The sequence below is a fragment of the Haliotis rubra genome, unplaced genomic scaffold, assembly GCF_003918875.1.
Source record: "Haliotis rubra isolate DU_JTF1 unplaced genomic scaffold, ASM391887v1 Scf1418, whole genome shotgun sequence".
Classification (NCBI taxonomy): domain Eukaryota; kingdom Metazoa; phylum Mollusca; class Gastropoda; order Lepetellida; family Haliotidae; genus Haliotis; species Haliotis rubra.
The window spans coordinates 61,115-86,726 of NW_025765357.1; the positions used below are offsets into that span (position 1 = coordinate 61,115).

Genomic DNA, 25,612 nt, shown 5'->3' on the forward strand with positions numbered 1-25,612 from the left:
AATTTTGTTTGTTAAACTGTTTGGTTTGTCGATGTTCTGTCCAATTAGCTTGTCACGAAATCTTTTTTGCAGACAGTTGCTGCCACACCACGTGATGCCAGCTCCCGTGTTGCCCAGGCAGCCAGTCACAACACGGGCTCCGTCGACCAGCAGGCGCTCGACTCCATGATGGTCATACAGCACCTGTTGGGGTCCAGCGACACACCGTGAGTATACCTGAAATTTCCATCCGCAAGCAGTAACTGGTTTCATACAGCGCCTGTTGGGGTCCAGGACATGTTGCGAGTATACCGTGACCTTTCCATCTGTAAGCACTTCTTGTGTATGGAAGCTTTGCGTCACTAAAAATTGTCCATCTGTTTTCAGGCGAGGGTCAATGGGTTCACTGTTCAACTTTGATGATGTGAGTATATTCTGATTCATTCATAATCTTAATAAAGTAACTGTTGTTCCTTGATTGGAGTGTGATGTAGAGGGTATATGGAGTATGTGTTGTGTGTTTTGGATCTAAGGTCTAATGACATGGAAAGCCTGGGATACGATATGTATCCCAATTATACTAAGCAGCAAAAGAAACATCAGTTTGGAATTTTCCTTCACAGAAACGTATTACTGTAAACTCATTTAATGTTTTGATTGTATATTTTTGACAAAATCTCCAACTTTACCTGAGCAAAGACATTCCTTCCCAAACTCAGAATTGAACCCAGGAAATGGTCTCAAAAACGCGACCTGACCTCGGAGATGGTACGGTGTTCTCCATGTTTTTCATGCAGATCATACTGCACGCGCTGTTCACAAGGACCACCCCTATAAAATGAACCCCCAAACCGGCTTGAAACATTCACATTACAATGTCAGCAGGATGCCGCGACTACGGCGGCTCAGAGGAACCAGGCGCTAGGAAGACTTGAAGCTGGCCACACTGCACAAGCCATTGCCAATTACTTCCAGGTCAACGTTCGGACCATCTACAGGCTGCAGCAACGTTTCCGGGCCACCAACACCACAAATGATTGCCCCCGTACTGGCAGACCAAGGGTGACCACAAGACGACAAGACCGCCATGTTGTGCGACAGCATGTACAGAATCCCTTCATGCAGGCATCCGAAACAGCACGCCAGACACTGGGAACACACGAAAGACCAATCAGTACTGATCCAGTACGCCGATGTCTTAACAGCGGGAACCTCCATTGCCGTAGACCTTACTGTGGACCTATCACCCCTTGTCATCAGCGTGAATGTCTGCAGTTTGCCCTACAACACCAAAACTGGAGATACAGGCAATGGAGAACTGTTCTGTTCACAGATGACAGTCGGTACTGCGTATCAATGGCGAACAAGAATATGGCGAGGATGAGGGCAACGTTACTCAGACCAATGTGTTATGGAAAGAGACTCATGGGGAGGTGCAAGCATCATGGCATGGGGTGGAATAGGCCTGAACCAGATAGTAGGTCCTGTGGTGTTCCAGAACCTTGGTCCAGGGAGAAGAGGCGGCATCACAGCGGTGCGCTACATCGACCAAGCTCTCAGACCCTGCGTCATACCACATTTCGCACGTCTCCGGAACAACATTTTCCCGCATGATAACGCCCGGGCCCATACTGCCAGAGCTACACGGAACTTCCTAGAGCAGAATGGTGTCAACATTATGCAGTGGCCAGCCCTTAGTCCTGATTAAACCCAACTGAAGATCTTTGGAATGAAATTCAGAGGAGACTGAATAATGTCATACCAAGGCCGAACACAGCCGCTTAGTTGCACCAGGCTTTTCTCAGAGTACAGTTCCAGGTGCCAATGGCCTTCATCAAACAATTGGTGCACTCCATGCATAGACGCTCTGCTGCAGTTATTGCCGCTCGTTGTGGTCACACTAGATACTGGAGTCAAGAGTCTGAATGGACTGCAAACGTTCACGTAATGTCTTGAAATTGTGCTGAGCTATCCATTGATGTGTTAAGATATTGTACACAAAATTTTGTTTTGATCCGCTTATTATTATGTCAATTTCTGTAATGATTTGATTACAGTGCCTATCTAATTTTGAATTTGTATTGACGTTTGGTTTGCTGCTGAGTATAAATGGGTGTGATACGTTGTATATCCCCATACAGTACTAACATTTCAAATTCTCTCCCTTTTTGCAGGTGATTCACAACCGTCTGTCTTTTGTTTTCAAATAATAGTGATTGAAGGTTGCATGTTGTATGGGAGAAACATATGAGGCGGGGTGCAATGTGCTGATTGTTATTTATAGCCAACCTGGAAAACCCAGAGTCTGCATACACAAGTTCTGTCACAGTTTCTGTTATATTTCTTATGTTTATAGATCAGGTGGGCAGAAGGTGAAGACAAACCTGTGATGGAGTGTATAATCTAGTACAATCTAACCGTCTACCAGCAACCACTATTTAGTACAATGTATACAGCTACCAGTGATCACTGTTTAGAAGAATGTATACATGAATCAGTAATTACTGAATAATACCATGTATACAATCTACCAGTAATCACTGCTTAGAAAAATGTATACATAAAGCAGTAATTACTGAATAATACAATGTATACAATCTACCAGTAATCACTGCTTAGAAGAATGTATACATAAAGCAGTAATTACTGAATAATACAATGTATACAATCTACCAGTAATCACTGCTTAGAAGAATGTATACATGAAGCAGTAATTACTGAATAATACAATGTAAACAATCTACCAGTAATCACTGCTTAGAAAAATGTATACATAAAGCAGTAATTACTGAATAATACCATGTATACAATCTACCAGTAATCACTGCTTAGAAGAATGTATACATGAAGCAGTAATTACTGAATAATACAATGTATACAATCTACCAGTAATCACTGTTTAGAAGAATGTATACATGAAGCAGTAATTACTGAATAATACAATGTATACAATCTACCAGTAATCACTGCTTTAGAAGAATGTATACATGAAGCAGTAATTACTGAATAATACCATGTATACAATCTACCAGTAATCACTGTTTAGAAGAATGTATACATGAAGCAGTAATTACTGAATAATACCATGTATACAATCTACCAGTAATCACTGCTTAGAAGAATGTATACATGAAGCAGTAATTACTGAATAATACCATGTATACAATCTACCAGTAATCACTGCTTAGAAGAATGTATACATGAAGCAGTAATTACTGAATAATACCATGTATACAATCTACCAGTAATCACTGCTTAGAAGAATGTATACATGAAGCAGTAATTACTGAATAATACCATGTATACAATCTACCAGTAATCACTGCTTAGAAGAATGTATACATGAAGCAGTAATTACTGAATAATACAATGTATACAATCTACCAGTAATCACTGTTTAGAAGAATGTATACATGAAGCAGTAATTACTGAATAATACAATGTATACAATCTACCAGTAATCACTGTTTAGAAGAATGTATACATGAAGCAGTAATTACTGAATAATACAATGTATACAATCAACCAGTAATCACTGTTTAGAAGAATGTATACATGAAGCAGTAATTACTGAATAATACAATGTATACAATCTACCAGTAATCACTGTTTAGAAGAATGTATACATGAAGCAGTAATTACTGAATAATACAATGTATACAATCTACCAGTAATCACTGCTTAGAAGAATGTATACATGAAGCAGTAATTACTGAATAATACAATGTATACAATCTACCAGTAATCACTGTTTAGAAGAATGTATACATGAAGCAGTAATTACTGAATAATACAATGTATACAATCTACCAGTAATCACTGTTTAGAAGAATGTATACATGAAGCAGTAATTACTGAATAATACAATGTATACAATCAACCAGTAATCACTGTTTAGAAGAATGTATACATGAAGCAGTAATTACTGAATAATACAATGTATACAATCTACCAGTAATCACTGTTTAGAAGAATGTATACATGAAGCAGTAATTACTGAATAATACAATGTATACAATCTACCAGTAATCACTGTTTAGAAGAATGTATACATGAAGCAGTAATTACTGAATAATACAATGTATACAATCAACCAGTAATCACTGTTTAGAAGAATGTATACATAAAGCAGTAATTACTGAATAATACAGTGTATACAATCTACCAGTAATCACTGCTTAGAAAAAAGCAGTAATTACTGAATAATACAATGTATACAATCAACCAGTAATCACTACTTGAATACATGAACAGTAATTACTGAATAATACAATGTATACAATCTACCAGTAATCACTGCTTAGAAGAATGTATACATGAAGCAGTAATTACTGAATAATACAATGTATACAATCTACCAGTAATCACTGTTTAGAAGAATGTATACATGAAGCAGTAATTACTGAATAATACAATGTATACAATCAACCAGTAATCACTGTTTAGAAGAATGTATACATGAAGCAGTAATTACTGAATAATACAGTGTATACAATCAACCAGTAATCACTGTTTAGAAGAATGTATACATAAAGCAGTAATTACTGAATAATACAGTGTATACAATCTACCAGTAATCACTGTTTAGAAGAATGTATACATGAAGCAGTAATTACTGAATAATACAGTGTATACAATCTACCAGTAATCACTGTTTAGAAGAATGTATACATAAAGCAGTAATTACTGAATAATACAGTGTATACAATCAACCAGTAATCACTGTTTAGAAGAATGTATACATGAAGCAGTAATTACTGAATAATACAATGTATACAATCTACCAGTAATCACTGTTTAGAAGAATGTATACATGAAGCAGTAATTACTGAATAATACAATGTATACAATCAACCAGTTATCACTGTTTAGAAGAATGTATATGCAGCAATTACTGAATAATACAGTGTAATTACCAGTAGAAGAATAATACAATGAATAATACATCTATACACTCAACCAGTAATCACTCGTTTAGAAGAATGTATACATGAAGCAGTAATCCAATGAATAATACAATGTATACAATCAATCAGTAATCACCAGTGTGTCAGAAGAATGTATACATGAAGCTAAGTAATTGCAATACAGTGTATACATCAGTAATCAATTATTTTCCAGGTTAATAGTATGCATTGTACAGGAGCTAGAAAATCAGTATATTGAGGGCTTGTATTGCAATACAGTACTGTATCACTCACAACACTTGTGTACTAGGAAATGATGCGGCTAAGCATGGGAAATGTGAGAGGAAATGGACCATGGTGAGTGAATATAGCTGTCCAGGGATATCATTATGTCAGTAGATATGAACAATTTTAACACTGTAGATTCGGACTTCTAAAGGTTAAGTTTGTTCTCAGATTCTTTGTTCTCGTTTAATGCTGTTGCATTTTTGGTTTAGAGTTCCTTCAAGAATGATCCGCCATGAATCCGGATCCAACTCCGTCCTGGAGATATCCATCACCAATCCGATATCATCCAATCGATGGAAATTGGTGATTTCCATGATCATGATCCATTAATATGAAGGTCAGCGACAGTCCTTGTACCATGAGTCAGCGCCGTATTCCATGGATCCAGGCTTCCAGACTCCGGTGATCCATAGCCTGGCGAGTCCAGCCAGAGTCCAGGCGAAATTTGAGATGAGTGCGTCAGCCTCCTTGTTCCTTTGGTGAGTCAGCATGAGTCAGCGCCAGATCTGTGTTGTAGCCTGGCGGAGTCCAGCCATAGCCTGGTGAGCATGTGTCAGACCTGAACGTTATAGCTTCCAGATCCGCCAGCCTTGAGTCAGCCTGGCGATCTGTTTGTAGCCTGTTGAGCACGTGCTCGTATCTGGTGATCCGTTGCAGCCTGGCGGAGCCGGTATCGACGAGCCAGTGTAGCCGGTGGAGTCTGGTTGTAGCCCGGAGGATACCGAAGCCGTCGGTGAGTCCGTCAGGTAGCCCCGGAGAGTCTGGTAGCTGCCTGGTGAGTCTGGTTGTAGCCTGGTGAGTCAGGATGCCGGCCTGTCGAGTACGTGGCCAGCCTGAGGCATCAGCCCAGAACTGCCAGCCTGGTGAGTCGTCAGTAACTGGAGAGCAAGCAGTTGTAGCCTGGTAAGTCCGGTACAGCTGCCTGGTGAGGCATCAGCCAGCATTCAGGCATAGCCGGTGTATCAATAGCCTGGTGGAGTGCGGTTATAGCCTGGTGAGTCCATTTATGGTAGCCTGGCGGAGTCTGGTTGCAGCCTGGCGGAGTCATTGCAGGCTGGGTGAGTCTGCCAGCCTGGCGGAGTCTGGTTGTAGCCAGAGTCAGAGCCGTAGCCGAGGCATTGTAGCCTGTTGATCTGGTTGCAGCCATGAGCCGGTCAGCCTGCTGGAGGGCGGCAGTTTGCTGGAGTGGCTGGGCAGCCAGAGTCTGCCAGCCGCGAGTCCAGTTTGCCTGGTGAGTCTGTTGTAACCTGAGAGCCAGCCAGGTCTGGGTTCAGCTTGGTGAGCAAACAGCCTGGTATCTGTGGCAATATCAGCAGTCCGTGTTATAGCCAGAGTTCCATTGCCCAGAAACGTTATAGCCTGGTGAGTCTATTGTAGCCGCTTGAGAGCGCAGTGGTTTTGGCATCCAGGCCAGCCTGGCAAGTCTGTGCTGTATTCCCAGAGTGCGGGTGCAGTGCGGTGGAGTCTCGCAGCCTAAGGAGTCCGGTGGTGAAGCTGGTGGCCGCGCCAGCAGCTTCTGGAGAGTGAAACCGGCCAGGTGCCTGGCAAGTCCGTGCTGTAGCCGGACAGCGTTGTAGCCTTTGTCGAAGCCCCCGTGCCTGGTGGCGGAGAGCCAGTGCTGCGTGGCCGGCGGGAGCCTGGCCGGTAGCCTGGAGAGGGCTGCCAGGCCTGGGTGAGTCTGTTGCAGCCTGCGGAGCCAGGGCTGCAGCCTGGGTGAGTGGCTGTGTGGTTTGCACCCGGTGAGTCTGTAAGCAGGCTTGCCTGAGCCCAGCTGGGGCCCTGGAGAGCGAGTGCTGTGCAGCCACAGCCCTGTCTGGCGAGCCAGTGCCGTGGCTTGCGAGCCAGTGCTGCAGCCTGGCGGAGCCCGTGCCGCAGCCTGCGGAGTCTGCGCTGGCAGCCAGTGAGCTGGCCAGCCTGGCGGAGTCTGGCCGCCGCCGGCCGCCACCGCGCGCGCGCGCGCGCGCGCGCGCGCGCGCCTGGCAGTGAGCCCTGCTGGCAGCCACAAGTGAGCCGGCCAACCTGCGGATCTGTGCTGTGGCCTGGTGAGTCCGTTGTGCTTCTGGAGGTGGCCAGCTTGCAGTCTGTTGTAGCTTGGTGAGCCAGGCATGTAGCCGTTGAGAAGGTGGCTGTAGCTTGTTGGTCTGTTAGCTTGGTGAGTCTCCCAGCTTGGAGAGTATGTGTGTGTTGTAGCTTGGTGAGTCAGGGCTGTAGCTGAGCATGTAAGCAGCTTGCAGTCTGCTGTAACTCTGGAGAGTAAGGTTGTAGCCTAAGGAGTCTTGTTGCCAAAGGGAGGCCAGGGCTGTGAAGGGTGAGTATGTGTTGTAGCCTCTGGGTGGTCTGTTGTAGCTTGTTGAGGCCCATGGAAGCTGGTGGAGTCAGGCTGTGTAGCCAGGCAAGTGAGTATGTGCTGTAGCCATGGAGTCTGTTGTAGCTTGGTGAGTATGTTGGTGGAGAAAGGAAGTGGTGGAGCTTGTTGAGTTGGTGGAGTCTGAAAATGAAGAAGGAAGGAAATGGAGTTCAGGAAGGAAATGGAGGAAATGAAAGCATGGAGGCAGTGGAAGGAAAAGGAAGGAAAGGAAAGGAAGAGTTTGAAAGAAGGAAAGAAGGAAAGGAGTCTTGAAGTGGAAATGGAAAGAAGGAAGGAAAGGGTGGAATGGAGGAAGGAAAGCCCAGTGGTGGAAAGGGTGGAAGTGGTGGAAAGGGCTGGAGGATTTGACGATCCTGTCCTGGTGACTCCATGATCAGGGCCAGAAGGAGATCCAGGGCCCAGAGTCCTGTCAGCCGAGGCCAGGGCCCCTGAGTCCTTCAGCCCTGATGATCCATGAGGGCCATTGAGGATATTTGAGTCCATATCTGTTGATATTAGATCCATCAGATCATAATGGAATCATTTATTGATCCGTCAATTGTTGAGGTCCAGATCCATCGATATCCATTGAGATAATAGATCCATGATTTTGATCATTGATCCGTCATTCATGGATCCGTCATTGATATTGATCATCTGTTGATGCATGAATCATCGTCATGGAAATCATCAATATTGAAATATGATCATTGATACGTCAGAAATGATCCGTCAGAGTAGCTTGTTGAGTATGTGTTGTAGCTTGTTGAGTCTGTTGTAGCTTGTTGAGTCTGTGTTGTAGCTTGGTTGAGTCTGTTGTAGCTTGTTGAGTATGTGTAGCTTGTTGAGTCATAGTGTTGTAGCTTGGTGAGTGTGTTGTAGCTTGTTGAGTCATGTTGTAGCTTGTTGAGTCATGTGTTGTAGCTTGTTGAGTATGTGTTTAGCTTGTTGAGCATGTGTTGTAGCTTGGTGAGTCTGTTGTAGCTTGTTGAGTCTGTGTTGTAGCTTGTTGAGTATGTGTTGTAGCTTGGTGAGTCTGTGTTGTAGCTTGGTGAGTATGTGTTGTAGCTTGTTGAGTATGTGTTGTAGCTTGTTGAGTCTGTGTTGTAGCTTGTTGAGTCTGTTGTAGCTTGTTGAGTATGTGTTGTAGCTTGTTGAGTCTGTTGTAGCTTGGTGAGTATGTGTTGTAGCTTGTTGAGTCTGTTGTAGCTTGTTGAGTATGTGTTGTAGCTTGGTGAGTCTGTAGTAGCTTGGAGAGTCTGTGTTGTAGCTTGGTGAGTCTGTTGTAGTTGGTATGTGTTGAGTATGTGGTAGCTGTTGTAGCTTGTTGAGTCAGGGCTGTAGCTTGAGTATGTGTTGTAGCTTGGTGTTGTAGCTTGTTGAGTATGTGTTGTAGCTTGTTGAGTATGTGTTGTAGCTTGTTGAGTCTGTTGTAGCTTGTTGAGTCTGTTGTAGCTTGGAGAGTATGTGTTGTAGCTTGTTGAGTATGTGTTGTAGCTTGTTGAGTATGTGTTGTAGCTTGGTGAGTATGTGTTGTAGCTTGTTGAGTATGTGTTGTAGCTTGTTGAGTCTGTTGTAGCTTGTTGAGTCTGTGTTGTAGCTTGGTGAGTCTGTTGTAGCTTGTTGAGTATGTGTTGTAGCTTGTTGAGTATGTGTTGTAGCTTGTTGAGTATGTGTTGTAGCTTGGTGAGTCAGGGTTGTAGCTTGTTGAGTTTGTGTTGTAGCTTGTGTGAGTCTGTTGTAGCTTGGTGAGTCTGTTGTAGCTTGTTGAGTATGTGTTGTAGCTTGTTGAGTATGTGTTGTAGCTTGGTGAGTCTGTTGTAGCTTGTTGAGTCTGTGTTGTAGCTTGTTGAGTATGTGTTGTAGCTTGTTGAGTCTGTTGTAGCTTGTTGAGTATGTGTTGTAGCTTGTTGAGTCAGGGCTGTAGCTTGTTGAGTATGTGTTGTAGCTTGTTGAGTATGTGTTGTAGCTTGTTGAGTATGTGTTGTAGCTTGTTGAGTCTGTTGTAGCTTGTTGAGTCTGTGTTGTAGCTTGTTGAGTATGTGTTGTAGCTTGTTGAGTATGTGTTGTAGCTTGTTGAGTAGCATGTAGTTGTAGCTTGTAGCTTTGAGTATGTGTTGTAGCTTGTTGAGTATGTGTTGTAGCTTGTTGAGTCTGTTGTAGCTTGTTGAGTCTTATTGAGTAATGTGTTGTAGCTTGTTGAGTATGTGTTGTAGCTTGTTGAGTATGTGTTGTAGCTTGTTGAGTATGTGTTGTAGCTTGGTGAGTCTGTGTTTGTAGCTTGTTGAGTATGTGTTGTAGCTTGTTGAGTATGTAGCTTGTTAGTGTGTGCTGTGCTTGAGTATGTCTGTTGTAGCTTGTTGAGTCAGTTGTTGTAGCTTGTTGAGTATGTGTTGTAGCTTGGTGAGTCAGTGTTGTAGCTTGTTGAGTATGTGTTGTAGCTTGGTGAGTCTGTGTTGTAGCTTGGTGAGTATGTGTTGTAGCTTGGTGAGTCTGTTGTAGCTTGTTGAGTCTGTGTTGTAGCTTGTTGAGTATGTGTTGTAGCTTGTTGAGTATGTGTTGTAGCTTGTTGAGTCTGTTGTAGCTTGTTGAGTCTGTGTTGTAGCTTGTTGAGTATGTGTTGTAGCTTGTTGAGTATGTGTTGTAGCTTGTTGAGTATGTGTTGTAGCTTGTTGAGTATGTGTTGTAGCTTGTTGAGTCTGTGTTGTAGCTTGTTGAGTATGTGTTGTAGCTTGTTGAGTCTGTGTTGTAGCTTGGTGAGTCTATGTGTTGTAGCTTGTTGAGTATGTGTTGTAGCTTGTTGAGTCTGTTGTAGCTTGTTGAGTATGTGTTGTAGCTTGGTGAGTCTGTGTTTGCTTGTAGCTTGGAGTAGTGAATGTTGTAGCTTGTTGAGTATGTGTTGTAGCTTGTTGAGTATGTGTTGTAGCTTGGTGAGTCTGTGTTGTAGCTTGGAGAGTGAATGTTGTAGCTTGGTAAGTCTGTGTTGTAGCTTGGAGAGTGTGTGTTGTAGCTTAATAAATATGTATTGTAGCAATTTGTCAAAAAATTTACAGCCACACAATCTTTTTGTGTTTTTCCTTTGTCAATCCTGATGTTTATTTCTATATTTTTGTACTAAGTAGTGACTACTGGTACATGTATGTACATTCGTCAAAGCAGTGATTACTGGTCTACATATAGATTGTATGAAATAGTGTTTAGTGGTAAGTGTAGGCACGGTATTATTTAGTAATCACTGGTAGACGTATACATTATTCTAAGTAGTAATTACTGGTAGATTGTATACAATATTATTTCTTATATTTTATTATAAGATATTTGTATAGCGCCACTATCTAGCTCAGCCCGGCTCAGCTGCTCAAAGCGCTTTGTTTTTCCTGAATTCATTGGATGTCAATCTCAAACGGCACATCAATCTCAACTCCCTGGGGATCATATAACTCTTGCAGCCGCTAGGCGCACTGAGTTAATGTGGCCTTCCCATGCTTACAAGGTACCCATTCACAGCTGGGTGGACTGGGACACATAGTCACAGTATTTTGTCCAAGTTCACTGCACACTGCTGTACCCACAACTAGGTGTTTGCACGTATTCATGTGGTCTCCATCTGGTCATATACCAACGGATTTGTTGGTGCACAGGGTTGTGTACTGTACACTAGGGGTTGTGACAACACTGAAAGAGTCTGCACATACAGCTGACTCCAAGGTGTTTACACCCGGTCACAGGTGGTGGTCCGATTAATTGAAATAATCGAAGATTGGTCGTAGTGACTAAACGACCAAGCAATCGATCATAATTTCTCATAATCGAACACAAACAATTCTGGAACACTTGTTTTCATTAACAATATTTTTCACATGGTTGGTTTTGTCTGTTATATTTCGTAAGCACTACAAGCTCGTTTCAAGTCATGATTGAATTTATCTTAAAGATTCCAAGAAATTTATGTTCCTAACATACTAGTCATCCTTTAAAGATATGAAATAGTGCCACAAAAAACCCAAAAGAAATACATGGATTTTTTCCATATTTTTATGTGCATTAACAAATTTCATAAATGACGCTAACCAATTATTTTCGATGATTGATCGGTGGTAATGAACCAATCATCAATTATGAGATTTTAACCAATTCCCAACACTACCTGTCACAGGTTGGCTCGATCCCGGCACCTTAAGCTTGCTGGATCCCTACCCTGGCACCTTAGATCGCTCACCCATCGAGCGTCCATTGTACTATTTAGTTATTACTGGTAGACATATATATTATTCTAAGTAGTGATTACTGGTAGATTGTGTACATTGCACTATTTAGAATAAATGTATACGTCAACCAGTAATTACTTAGTGATTACAGGTAGACATATAGATTGTCCTAAATAGTGATTACTGGTAGATGTACGCACTGTACTATGTAGTGGTTACAATGTTAAGTTTACACTGTACCTGGTAGATGTGTTGTACAAAGTAATGATTACTGGTAGACATATACATTGTACTATTTAGTACCCATAAATGTATACATAGTGAAGAGCCATGGGACAATTAGTCTCCTCTGAAAGTGCTGTGTCTGTGTTGGCTGTCATGTTGTAACATTGTGACAATCTCAAGTGTGTGGCCAGCCAGGCATGCAATAGGCTAGGTGGTAGATTAAGGTGATTACACTCCTAGAGATCATGTTTGGTGTTTGGGGGGAGGGGGTAGCTTCTCAGCCTGATTACCTGGGTCATGGAGGGAATTACCTGGCCAAGATTGTCCACAGGTAATACCACGACCAGGTACAATAATTACTTAACACTGTGTTAATTAGGATCAAGGTATAAACGCAGGTAGCTGGTCACTAGGACAGACTGACTGTCAAGCAGTGGTGTGGTGGAAGTGTTTCAGTGTCCATGGAGACTGAGTGATGGCTGTACGATAGGATTCCCTGCTCGGAGGTAAACATTGTATCTCTAAGGATAACACCTCTGCCAGTTAGTGTAATGGTTAGCGTCCAGTGTAGTGGTGTGGAACAGGGTGTGCCTTAACAACTGACCAGGTCTATGTGCCTGTTGAATGACGTTTGGTTACAATAAAGTGATCTCATTTGTTAAATGATTGGGTTCATATCAATAATAATAAGAATAATGACAATATTTAAAACAAGCCTTTTCCTGGCTAGATATCCAGTGTTCAAAGCTCACAATATGATCATTATTCGCTAGAAGGTTAATAGTCTCACAACTTATTTCACTAGGTACCCTTTTTATGCTGGGTGAATAGAGGCAATTTTGGACAAACTCACTTGCCTAAGGTGAGACCACATGTATCACATGTGCTTCATTGTACAATCAAAGGAATTGATCGTGAAGTCTGTGTAGAATATTTTTCAGTTATGTTATTGTCAGCTCACTGTTTTACAGGTCGGTTCTTTTCTTATTTTACCTGAAGAATACTGAGAAAATGTGCTATTAATCTCTTATTTTTCCATTTGGACAATTTCACGTCATCAGTCATGATCAATCTTCAAAATTTACATGATTCTATACACCTACCTCTCCAGAGGGCTTGTCCTTGACCCCCGACCCAGTACTGTATAACGAAGTTCTTGTACAGTAGACCAGGGTCTCTCTACAGTTCTTGATCAATATTGATTTTGGTCTAATGTTCATTGCTGATTAATGGTATTATCAGATCAGACATGCAGCAGTTTGTCCAGTTGAATCTATGAGAATTGGTTGGTCCCGTGGTATAAAACAGTCCAGTTGAATCTATGAGAATTGGTTGGTCCCATGGTATAAAACAGTCCAGTTGAATCTATGAGAATTGGTTACTCCCGTGGTATAAAACAGTCCAGTTGAATCTATGAGAATTGGTTGGTCCCATGGTATAAAACAGTCCAGTTGAATCTATGAGAATTGGTTGGTCCCAATATATATAACAGTCCATATTGAAATAATGTGTTTAGGAATTTTTTCCATCAAATGCCCGTCCCTATTCATTAAAATCACTGGGAGTGAAAGACCATGTCTCCAAATATTCGACATCAGTTCCATTCATTTTGTGTCAGTGTATGTGTGTGATATCATTACATAATGGATTCTTAGACAGAGGGGCAGTGGGGTAGCCTAGTGGTTAAAGCATTAGCCTGTCGTGAAGAAGACCCAGGTTTGATTCCCCACTTGGGTACAATGTGTGAAGCCCATTTCTAGTGTCCCCTGCCGTGATATTGCTGGAATATTGCTAAAAATGGCGTAAAACCAAACTCACTCACTGACTTAGACAGAACATGTCCCTCAAAGCTTTGCGTAGAAGGATGCAGAGAGGTTTGTCCAGAGTATGCACACTCGGGTTGTGTGGAGGGTGCCGTGGAGGGTGCCATGAAGAGCTTGTATGTTTGACAGCTGGAAGTGGGCTTGAGATGTTTACCCAGGTCAAATATGACCATGTATGACTGGAGGTATGTCTGAAGTAGTTGGTGATAGGACTGTCACAGCAACAATGTCAGGGTTAGCTAATAAGGCTAGCTTGGTGGGCCATGTCCTGTAGAGTTACACGGCGGAGACAGTTACATCACATGTTCATATCTGGGTGTACTGGTTTAACAGGAGCAAGTAAGTCGGTATCTGTACATGTCTGTATGAATGCATATGTAGCTATATATCTGTACACGACTGACTGACTGAGTTTGGTTTTACGCCGCTTTTAGCAATATTCCAGCAACATCACGGCGGGGGACACCAGAAATGGGCTGCACACTTTGTACCCATGTGGGGATTCGAACCCAGGTCTTCGGCGTGACGAGCTAACGCTTTAACCACTGGGCTACCCCACCGCCCCTGTACACAACTGAATCTGTATGTGTCTGTATGTAACTGTATATCTGTACATGTCTGAATCTGTATCTGTCTGTATGTAAGCAGAGACCATATTTATCTATTATGCATCTGTATGTGTCTGTGTTTGTGTGTGTCTGTATGTATTTGTACACATGACTGTGTTAGTGTGAGTATGTATCTGGGTGGATGGATGCTCACATATACACAAAGCACATATTGTTTTAGTAGTTTCACGCCAGCTTAATCTGGCTGTGTGTTGAATCTATTACATTATGACACCTGCAGGATCAATGGAGGCCGGGTAGCTAATACTCATGCATTGATTTTCCCAGCTCTAAATGTGTAGCCATTGACTTGGGCAGATTTAATGTTGTGTCATTTACAAAACAAGGCAGCTTGAAAGGCTTATACATAATGGTGTATTTGTTCCACTATTTGTGATTCTAACTGCTGGTAGGTTGGCTTCTGGTTGCCATTGGTTACCAGGGAAAGGTTGCATGTATGTTCAGGTTATTGTAGGGACTGGTTACATTAATGTCGATTCTTTACAATGTTGTGCATACTGTGAATGGTGTTTTATCTCCTGAAATGATATTACATGTTATTACTGCGTAATTTTAGATAATTTTCATCATTTTATGAAATCCTAAATATTTGTCCTCGGAAGTCCTTGACGAGACAAAATAAATGTGTTTGGAAATATATGTGTTGGTTTCTGTCTCCAGATCGAGGCCCTAACTACAGCAGTCAAACCCAGAGGACAGACTACCCGAGTCTCGACAACAGCCTCATCACAGAGTGAGTGTATAGTGTGTCATCACCCTGGCCAGACTGTATCTCGGGTAGCACTCAGCTCCATGCCACAACACAACACTACACTCCATGCCATGCAACACCACCTGTCACAACAGAACACTATACTCCATGCCATACCACAACAGAACACTATACTTCATGCCATACCACAACACAACACTATACTCCATGCCATACCACAACACAACACTATACTCCATGCCATACCACAACACTACACTCAATGCCATACCTCCACAACCATCCATGCCATACCTCAACACAACACAACTCTCCATGCCATACCTCAACACAACACAACACTCCATGCCATACCTCAACACAACACACAACATCACTCCATGCCATGCCATACCTCAACACAACACAACACTCCACAAACTCCATGCCATACCTCAACACAACACAACACTCCATGCCATACCTCAACACAACACTCCATGCCATACCTCAACACCACACAACACTCCATGCCATACCTCAACACAACACAACACTCCATGCCATACCTCAACACAACACAACTCCATGCCATACTCATCCATGCCATACCTCAACTCAACACAACACAACACAACACACACCTCCATGCCATACCTCAACACAATACAACACAACACTCCATGTACCTCATCACAACACAACAACTCCATGCCATACCTCAACAACACAACACTCCATGCCATACCTCAACACAACACCTCAACACAACAACTCCATGTCATACCTCAACACAACACAACTCCTCCATGCCATACCTGCCATAACACAACACAACACTCCATGCCATACCTCAACACAACACAACATCCACCTCCGCTCCATACCTCAACACAACAACACTCCATGCCATGCCTCAACACAACACAACACTACACTCCATGCTCCATACCTCAACACAACACAACACTCCATGCCATACCTCAACACAACACAACACTCCATGCCATACCTCAACACAACACAACACTCCATGCCATACCTCAACACAACACAACACTCCATGCCATACCTCAACACAACACAACACTCCATGCCATACCTCAACACAACACTCCATGCCATACCTCAACACAACACAACACTCCATGCCATACCTCAACACAACAGGACATTCAATGGCCTGTAACTCCTTTCCACAAGTGAACCATGTAATGTTGGGAGGAACAGGTTCATACAGATCTCAAATTGTGCAATCAGTAACTAACAACAAGATCAGTGAGTAACTAACATATTGTATTGATTGTATTGAATGTTGCTGACTTTAAACAACAAGATCAATGTGTAACTAACATATTGTATTGATTGTATTGAATGTTGCTGACTTAAAACAACAAGATCAATGAGTAACTAACATGTTGTATTGATTGTATTGAATGTTGCTGACTTTAAACAACAGTCAGTCTCTCATTTACAAAATGTGATGTACCATTGTGAGACATCTTGCTGTGGGAAGGCTATAACAGGAGTTGTCTCCCTTTGTAGCACAGACATTGGACTGCTGACAGACCAGCTGTACTCCACTGACCAAAGCACCCAGTTTAGCGGTCATCATCGTCCCCGGACCCTGTCAGGACAGATCCACCTCCCCCAGGCATCAGAGAGTGTCTCCTCTGGAGCCGAGGTGGACCACGCGGACATCAGTGAACTGGAGGATGAGTTACGTGACCTTTGTGAACAGGAGAGTCACTCAGGGGAGATTACCCAAGATGGGCACACAACTCATGTAGAGGCTGATAAGGTTAGTTTAGGTGTGAAAATAATCTTAGCTGACCCCAAAGATATTTGTGCTTCTGCTGCCAGGACTGTGTTAGCAGAACCCTTCTATAGTAATAAGAAATCTGGGATATAAACAGAGCTTACTGTACTATTCCAACCATATCTGTGTATATGTTTCTAAACTCAATCAAATAGTGAAGGTACCAGGTGTTCTCGGAAAGAGCAGTCTTCTCCAGTTCTCCAGTGGGGGTACCTTTCACAAACCCATGCAGATGTTGCTGGAATATTGCTACAAGCACATGCAAAGAGCCAAGTCACAAACTCATCAAAGAGTCAAGGTCACAAGTTCACATGCAGAAAGTGCAGTCACAAACACATGCAGAGCCAAGTCACAAGACGTGCAGAGCCAAGTCACAAACACATGCAGAGTCAAGTCACAAACACATGCAGAGTCAAGTCACAAACACATGCAGAGTCAAGTCACAAACACATGCAGCATCAAGTCACAAACACATGAAGAGTCAAGTCACAAACACATGCAGCATCAAGTCACAAACACATGCAGCATCAAGTCACAAACACATGCAGAATCAAGTGACAAGCACATGCAGAGTCAAGTCACAAACACATGAAGAGTCAAGTCAAGGGTTCACCTGAAGAAACATGGGAACACATAGTAGTTGCAGGGTTCTGTTTGTAGAAAGTTCACTGTCTGAGAGATGAAGTCTTCCCTATCGCCATAGTCGTGTCGAGAGTTTTTGTCTCATGGAATTTTTATGCTTAGAAATTAGTATGAAACAGATGAGGTTTATTTTATATCTAGGTTGGTTGGGTAACACAATGGAGTCAATTGACCATTTGACCTTTGAACAACATCAGGTCACTGATGTACTTCAGTTCTTGGCCTTAGTCCCTTGTTTTGATTTTTCTAATCACATCCATAAAGAAAGGATCAGCAGGAAGTGGAGCAGCAATGGTGCGCATGGGGATGCATACTTCCTGTCTAAATGTCCTATCCCCAAATTTCTGGGGCTGGCTGAAAAGACTGATAATCAGAAATACCACCGATGGCAAGAATTAGTAAACTATGTTCAGGATGCTGTTTTGTAAGTCATCCATGGATAAATATGTCACCACTCACAATGGCAATTTGCTTAAAGTTAATTTTCCGATATTTATCAATAATCGATCAATATTTAGTTAATGATTATTGATCTCCGTGATCTATGTTGATAGCCAGCCCTACACATTTTACACACGTTACCATTGAGTCCAGCAAGTGACATATTTTGTAATTAAACTAAAGCATTTTAGGCTTTAATTAAGGAGGTGCAGTGGGTTTATATTCAAATGTCTATGTATTTCTCAGATCACTGACGCTGTAACAAAGACTGAGCCTGAAGACAACAGCCAGCTTCCTGCCGAATCCCCTACCATCCCAGAGCCCCTGGATACTGTTGCTAAGGGAGAAGAGGACCAGGATGTGCAAGTAGAAGTCACATCCATCCCTGCTGCTGGAAGTGGCCCTGTGCCTCCTCACCAAAGGCAGGCTCCATTACAGGTGGGTGGTCTAGTGTCCCCTCACCAAAGACAGGTGCATTACAGGTGGGTGGTCCAGTGCCCCTCAACATAGACAGGCCCATTACAGGTGGGTGGTCCAGTGCCCCCTCACCATAGACAGGCCCATTACAGGTGGGTGCAGGTCCAGTGCCCCCTCAACATAGACAGGACCCATTACAGATGGGTGGTCCGGTGCCCCTCAACATAGACAGGTCCCATTACAGATGGGTGGTCCAGTGCCCCTCAACATAGACAGGTCCCATTACAGGTGGGTGGTCCAGTGCCCCTCAACATAGACAGGACCCATTACAGATGGGTGGTCCGGTGCCCTCTCAACATAGACAGGTCCCATTACAGATGGGTGGTCCAGTGCCCCCTCCAGGTCCCATTACAGGTGGGTGGCCCCCTCAACATAGACAGGTCCCATTACAGGTGGGTGGCCCAGTGCCCCTCAACATAGACAGGACAGGACCCATAGACAGGACCATTACAGGGTGGTCCAGTGCCCCCTCAACATAGACAGAACCCATTACAGATGGGTGGTCCTGTGCCCCTCAACATAGACTTTCCCCATAACAGCCATTATAGATAGGATCAAACACAGATGTCTCGTTCAGGTCTATTTGTTAGAAAGCTATAAAATGTTTATGCTATGCTGAATGGCGACATGTAAGCTTGCAGTGGATATAACCTGAGGTTTTGTTTTGGAAGGTTTTAAGCAAGTCCAACACATGGAGTTACATCCCCTTAGAGGAGGGCAACCATTGGGCCAGATGTCAAACATGACCTCCGACTGAGAACTGCTGGTGCACGCTATAGGGTTACTTCAGAACATTTCACAGGAGCGACCTTCACCCCAGAGGCTGACCCTGACCTTACCTCTAGCAAGATGTCAACCAAGGTCGAGAGGTCAGCAGGCAGGATGCCAAGACAAAGTGGGGCCAAGCCTGGTCAGGTTGTACGCACCACTCGACGTCAGACTGAGTTATTTAAGAGAGCTCCACCAATGAGGACTCCACCTTCTATCCCAACACCCTTCAACCCGTATGGTGGCCGATCTCCACGGGGACACCAGGTGTTCAACAAGGAGCTGGAGAGTCATGCTCGCAAAGCCAGGAGTCCCAGGCACTACATGGAGCATGGTGAGCCCAATCTTGGTGATGACAGACGTATAACTCTGTGTTGTGAATAAAGTCATGTAGTTAATTTGGTGTGATGAATGCAGCTGTACACTTAACTCTGTGTAGTGAATATATTCTTATACTTACTTCTTGTAGTAAATACATTCTTAGACTTAACTCTGTGTAGTGAAAACTTTCCTTTACCTACCTCTGTGTAATGTATGCATTCTTAGACTAAACTCTGTGTAGAGAATACTTTCTTAGACTTAACTCTGTGTAGAGAATACATTCTTAGACTTAAATGTGTAATGTATGCATTCTTAAACTTAACTCTGTGTAGTGAATACATTCTTAGACTTAACTCAGATGTGTAGAGAATACATTCTTAGACTTAACTCTGTGTAGAACACTTAGGCTTAACTCTGTGTAGTGAATACATTCTTAGGCTTAACTCTGTGTAGTGAATACATTCTTATACTTAACTCTGTGTAGTGAATACATTCTTATACTTAACTCTGTGTAGAAACACTTAACTCTGTGTAGAGAATACATTCTTAGAACACTTAACTGTGTGTAGAGAATACATTCTTAGACTTAACTCTGTGTAGTGAATACATTCTAGGCTTAACTCTGTGTAGTGAATACATGTGTAGAACACTTAACTCTGTGTAGTGAACTACATTCTTAGAACACTTAACTCTGTGTAGTGAAACATTCTTAGGCTTAAGTCTGTGTAGTGAATACATTCACTTAACTCTGTGTAGTGAATACATTCACTTAACTCTGTGTAGAGAATACATTCTTAGACTTAACTCAGATGTGTAGTGAATACATTCTTATACTTAACTCTGTGTAGAGAATACATTCTTACACTTAACTCTGTGTAGAACACTTAACTCTGTGTAGAACACTTAACTCTGTGTAGAACACTTCAGTCTGTGTAGAACACTTAACTCTGTGTAGAACACTTCAGTCTGTGTGAGGATATATTCATATACTTAAATTTCTTTGTGAATACTTTCTTATGCTTAAATCTGTGTAGTGAATACAGTCGTACGCTTAGCATTCTTATAATTAAGTATGTGTAATGTAGACATTGTTAAACTGAACTGTGTAGTGAATACAGTCGTACACTTAGCATTCTTATACTTAAGTATGTGTAATGTAGACATAATTTTAAACTGGACAGTGCAGTGAACACAGTTGTACACTTAACTTTGTGTAGTGAATACATTCTTAGACTTAACTCTGTGTAACACTTAACTCTGTGTAGTGAACATTGCTGTAACCATCCATGCACATTCCAATAAACCTTACTCTGTTTCATATCTTGGCATTTTGAAACTTGTGTTCTTTGATATTCTTGCTGTCCTCAACTAAACAAACATGGGAAAACTTAAAACCAGGGCAGATGAACATGACCACATGTCTGGGCGATACACCTGAAACGTCCTGCCGAACACTCTATTACAGGATGTTCTTACATGTTTCCCATTCAGTATATTCTTTAAGTTGGGACGTTTACTTCCCTTTAGTAAAATCTAGCTTTGGCTGTCTCTGCTTGGATGGGTTGTCTCCCTTGTATGGGTTATCTCCCTATGAAGGATTCTCCCCACACCACACCACACCACACCACACCACACCACACCACACCACCCTACCCCAACCTGCCCAAATCTGCCCCACCCTGCCCCATCCCACCCCACACCACACCACACCACCCCACCCCACACCACCCCCACACCACACCCACCCTACCCCAACCTGCCCAAACCCTGCCCCCACCCTGCCCCCCCATCCCACACCACACCACCCCCACCCCACCCCACCCCACCCCACACCACACCACCCTACCCCCACCCTGCCCCACCCCACACCACACCACACCACCCTACCCCAGCCTGCCCGCACCACACCACACCACCCTACCCTCCCAACCCCCTTCCCACCCAACCCTACCCATGTATGGGCGGTGACCCTTTTGAGGGTGGTCTACCCCTTGTACTGGTTGCCCCCTTTCTGTCGTGGGTCTCACATTATAGGGGTGGTCTTTCCTTGTATGGATAGTCTCCCCTTGTTTCCCTGTGATGGTGTGTATCTACCTTACTAACCTCAGCTGCTAATCTCTCCTTGCTTTGTCTTCCTCTTAGACTTTCAGGAATATCACAGACCAAAGGCTGAGTCTGGTAAGTGGTGCTTGTAGACTCAGTGTGTACATGTTGTTGGCTAGAAGATGGTTTTAATATGCAACTGTACAGAACATTAACATTTATGTATGGTGGATAGTGAACATTTATAACATACTTATGTCCATATGTCAAACGTTCTTTGAAATCTGTTTGTAACTGTAAATCAGGTTCAATCAACCACAAGTGGGTGTGTATGAACAGGTATGCATGTGCATGTATATTTAATTTGCCAAAATATGATTTATGTGTGCATGTATGTGTGACTGTGCCAGTCTAAGTAAACTTGGGCTCAGTATCATTCGTTACACTGCTATACTGAGTCTAACAAACCCTAGTAGAAGGTCACGTCAGCTCACCTTTTGGACTGACCAATCAGAACACAGCTTACCAAATCATGAAAGTTAACATTCGCATATACCGTTTCAACCTTTACCTAAAAAAACTCGAATGATTCCAAATGCTATTTTCCGCACGATCGCTTCCGAGTGATACACATGGAGGATGCAATGAGTAAACAGTCGCTGAAAAAACCGCTTTGTCAACATTCAAGGATGTCATCTTGCGGAAATATAAGCTTATAGTAACCAGGTCAAATATCTGTGTTTATTGCAGATTTTGTTTGTTGATAGATCAGTGTCAGCGACCAGGAAATAGAAAATCCAAAAAACGTTTTGTAAGCCCTGCCGAACCCTAACAAGTAGCCGTTGTCGGATTAGTCAAATCTGTTAGTCCATCTCCGGTTTCATTGGACGGTCATAGGTCGCTCAAAGGTTAGCTGATGTGACCTTCTACTAGGGTTTGTTAGACTCAGTATAGCAGTGTAACGAGTAATACTGAGCGTAAGTTTACTTAGACTAGTGTGTGTGCATATTTGAATGTGCTGTGCAAGACTGTATTTGTTTAGGTTGTATATGCAGGAATGTATTTCTGTTTCAGTACGTGACCTGCGATCTGTGCCGCCAAGGTCGGCACCGCCAGTTCTGTCCACGGCTCCAGAGAGTCAGCTTGGAGAAACTCTGCATGTGTGTCGTCTACCTACAAGGGAGAAAACTCTTCCCACCACAACTGATGATGAATTTGGTAAGTGGGATGAGTTATGTATTCCAGTTCGATGAGAGAATCTCACCCAAGTGTATTGATATCAATATATCAACAGGAGCTGAAGTATACCTAGAATTGTAACTCTTCAACTGTTGTCATGTTTCATATGTTTCGACACAATGGTGAGAGTTGGTTTATCATCAGAAGCCGTTGTTCGAACTTTTTCAGCTTGTAAACAATGATATACTTTGTCATGAGTGTAAAGATTAGAGACAAGGGGTAGAGAGACTTGAGACTGATTGTGACATCATGGTAACTGATGATGTCACAATGGGCTGTAAAATCTTGTAGTGCAAGTTTATTGTTAGTGATATATCCCAAGTCAGATGTCTATGATGGGAGCCAGTTGAGTACAGTGAGATGAGTTGACACAGGATGGGATGATGCAGAGCTGTGAAGGAACAAATGAGTTAATGTGATGTGATGTCATTGACAGGCTCTTTATCTATACTCATGGTATTTGTGTGATTTTGTTGCAGCTGGCCATCCCCCCATCTCGAAGATGTCCGATGCAGGCTTCTCCCAAGAGATGTCAGACGTGGAGAAACAAGTGAAGTTTGGGGATCCGACAGAGTCTGTTGGGGAGGAAGATGGAGGGGAAACTGGGGATGTGGAGGGCCCACAGGGGAGACAGCAGCCGGCAGCCACAGACTCAGGGCCCCCTACACCATTACCAAGGCAACCATCCCTTGCCCACATTGGCCGGCCAATCGCTCACTACCAGCATGTGCCCGACCCAGTGAGTGACATTCCAACATGAGTCTCTTCAGTTGCATTTACAAATTATTTGAATCTAGTTTTTGTTTAGCGTATGTTATATTTGGGATTACATTTTCTTAGTAAAGTACAGATTCTAGTACTGAAGCCGCAGTGGCTGAGCGGTCTATGCATCTGACTTTGTGTGCTGGTGATTAGGTGCCTGACTGTGAGGGTGTGGGTTCGAATCTCAGATGGGAATCAACCCAAAAAGTACTAGAATCTGTACTTTACTAAGAAAGTGTATTCCCAAATATAATATACATTACATTTGACCACTTTCTAAAATGGCATTGTGTATTTCATAGTCTTTGTTTGTTTGTGCTCTGTTTAGTGAAGCAGGGTTTGGGTGACAGTTTCACTTCCCTGATGTCTTATCTTAGAAGTGTGTTGGAATTATATTTTTAAGTAATTTTTTAGCACTCTGAGAATGTTTTAGTACCCACAGGCAGATCAGATAACCTTGGCTGTGGATTGGCTGATCTCAAAACATTGTATCCAGCCATGGAGATTGATACGCTTGTTTCAAACTCTGGCTGCCTGGTCCAGACTTGATAATAAGCAGGCAGTCACCTGAAGCTGGAATATTTCTGACTGCGACATTAATTAAATAACATATATGTAATCACTCGAGTCAGTAAGAGTATGGAGGCAGTGGGTTAGCCTAAGTGGTGCAGGCGTTTGCTTGTCACTCACTGTGGGTCTGTCTCGCATGTCGTGGTTGTGTGAGTACTGAATTCTCCCTTGTCACTCACTGTGGGTCTGTCTCGTATGTCATGGTTGTGTGAGTACTGGATTCTCCCTTGTCTTTCAGGAGGAGCTGAGTTATGCTGTTCAGGTGCAGAAAGAGGCCAAGGCAGCCGTAGATATACAACGGTAGGGGTGTTGAATCCTTCTACTGAACATTGTATAAGATCCTACGATTGACTGTTAGATTTGTTTGATTCCTAGTTGTCCCTCGCCGCAACACGGAACGGGGGACTATGTATTCAACAGCATCTGTCCGTCCGTATGTACGTCCTGATTCTTGTTAACACGACATCCCATGTACTGTTGTACCCAATGTCTTCAAATTTGGTGACAGCCTACATTGGGTGATTATGCAGACAGCAGTTGATTTGGGTGACCTTGACGTTATCTTCAAGGCCACCGGGAAACTTTGACCACTTTTCAAACTCTTGTTAACGCGATATCTCATGGACTGTTGTACCCAATGTCTTCAAATTTGGTGACAACCTACATTTGGGGATAGCAGTTGATTTGAGTGACCTTGACCTTATCTTCAAGGTCTCCATGACACTTTAACCACTTTCCAACTCATGTAAACGCAAATATCTCATAAAACATTACACCCAGTGTCTTCAATTATGTTGACAGCCTACATTGGGTGATAATATGCAGACACCAGTCAATTCTTGTATGTGACCCAAAAATGAATAGTAGTAAATATTCTTTATGAGGGGGTGGTGGGGGGGGGGACATTACCATTTTAGTGGCAAACACTTGTTGAATGTTCGATCCTACAGATTCTTTAGATGTCCAGTTGAATGTTGGGTCCTACAGGTGAACATCAGATCCAACAGCTGAAAGACTGATAATAAAGATAAACCTTTGATCTTAGACCTGAACCATATATCCCACAGTTGAACCTTAGATTCCACTGTAAAATACTGAAGTCTACACACAGAACCTTCTGATATTTCAGGATATTCCGGGGCTATGTTGCACGTGGCTTCTACAAGAAGCTGTTGTCTGAGGAAAGGTGGTGTCAGGAAGACAAACAGCGGGCTAAGCTCAACAGTCGCAGGTGAATATAGTGTTTTATTACCTGACAGGGATGCAGGTGAATATAGTGTTTTATTACCTGACAGGGATGCAGGTGAATATAGTCTGCAAGTGAATATAGTGTTTTATTACCTGACAGGGATGCAGGTGAATATAGTATTTTATTACCTGACAGGGATGCAGGTGAATATAGTCTGCAGGTGAATATAGTGTTTTATTACCTG

The 25,612-nt window shown here is 42.8% G+C and overlaps 1 protein-coding gene across 1 annotated transcript in view; it reads left to right on the top strand.

Moving 5' to 3' along the window:
- LOC124269070 overlaps window positions 1-25,612 on the top strand; it is a 70,389-nt gene that overhangs the window by 35,022 nt on the left and 9,755 nt on the right. The window contains 15 exon segments of the mRNA XM_046704083.1: window positions 73-206; window positions 367-403; window positions 5,517-5,653; window positions 5,832-5,969; window positions 6,318-6,405; window positions 6,584-6,722; window positions 6,946-7,074; window positions 15,067-15,139; window positions 16,643-16,898; window positions 18,246-18,437; window positions 19,188-19,578; window positions 22,683-22,826; window positions 23,327-23,586; window positions 24,418-24,479; window positions 25,309-25,410. Coding sequence (XP_046560039.1) covers window positions 73-206; window positions 367-403; window positions 5,517-5,653; window positions 5,832-5,969; window positions 6,318-6,405; window positions 6,584-6,722; window positions 6,946-7,074; window positions 15,067-15,139; window positions 16,643-16,898; window positions 18,246-18,437; window positions 19,188-19,578; window positions 22,683-22,826; window positions 23,327-23,586; window positions 24,418-24,479; window positions 25,309-25,410 — 2,282 coding nt within the window.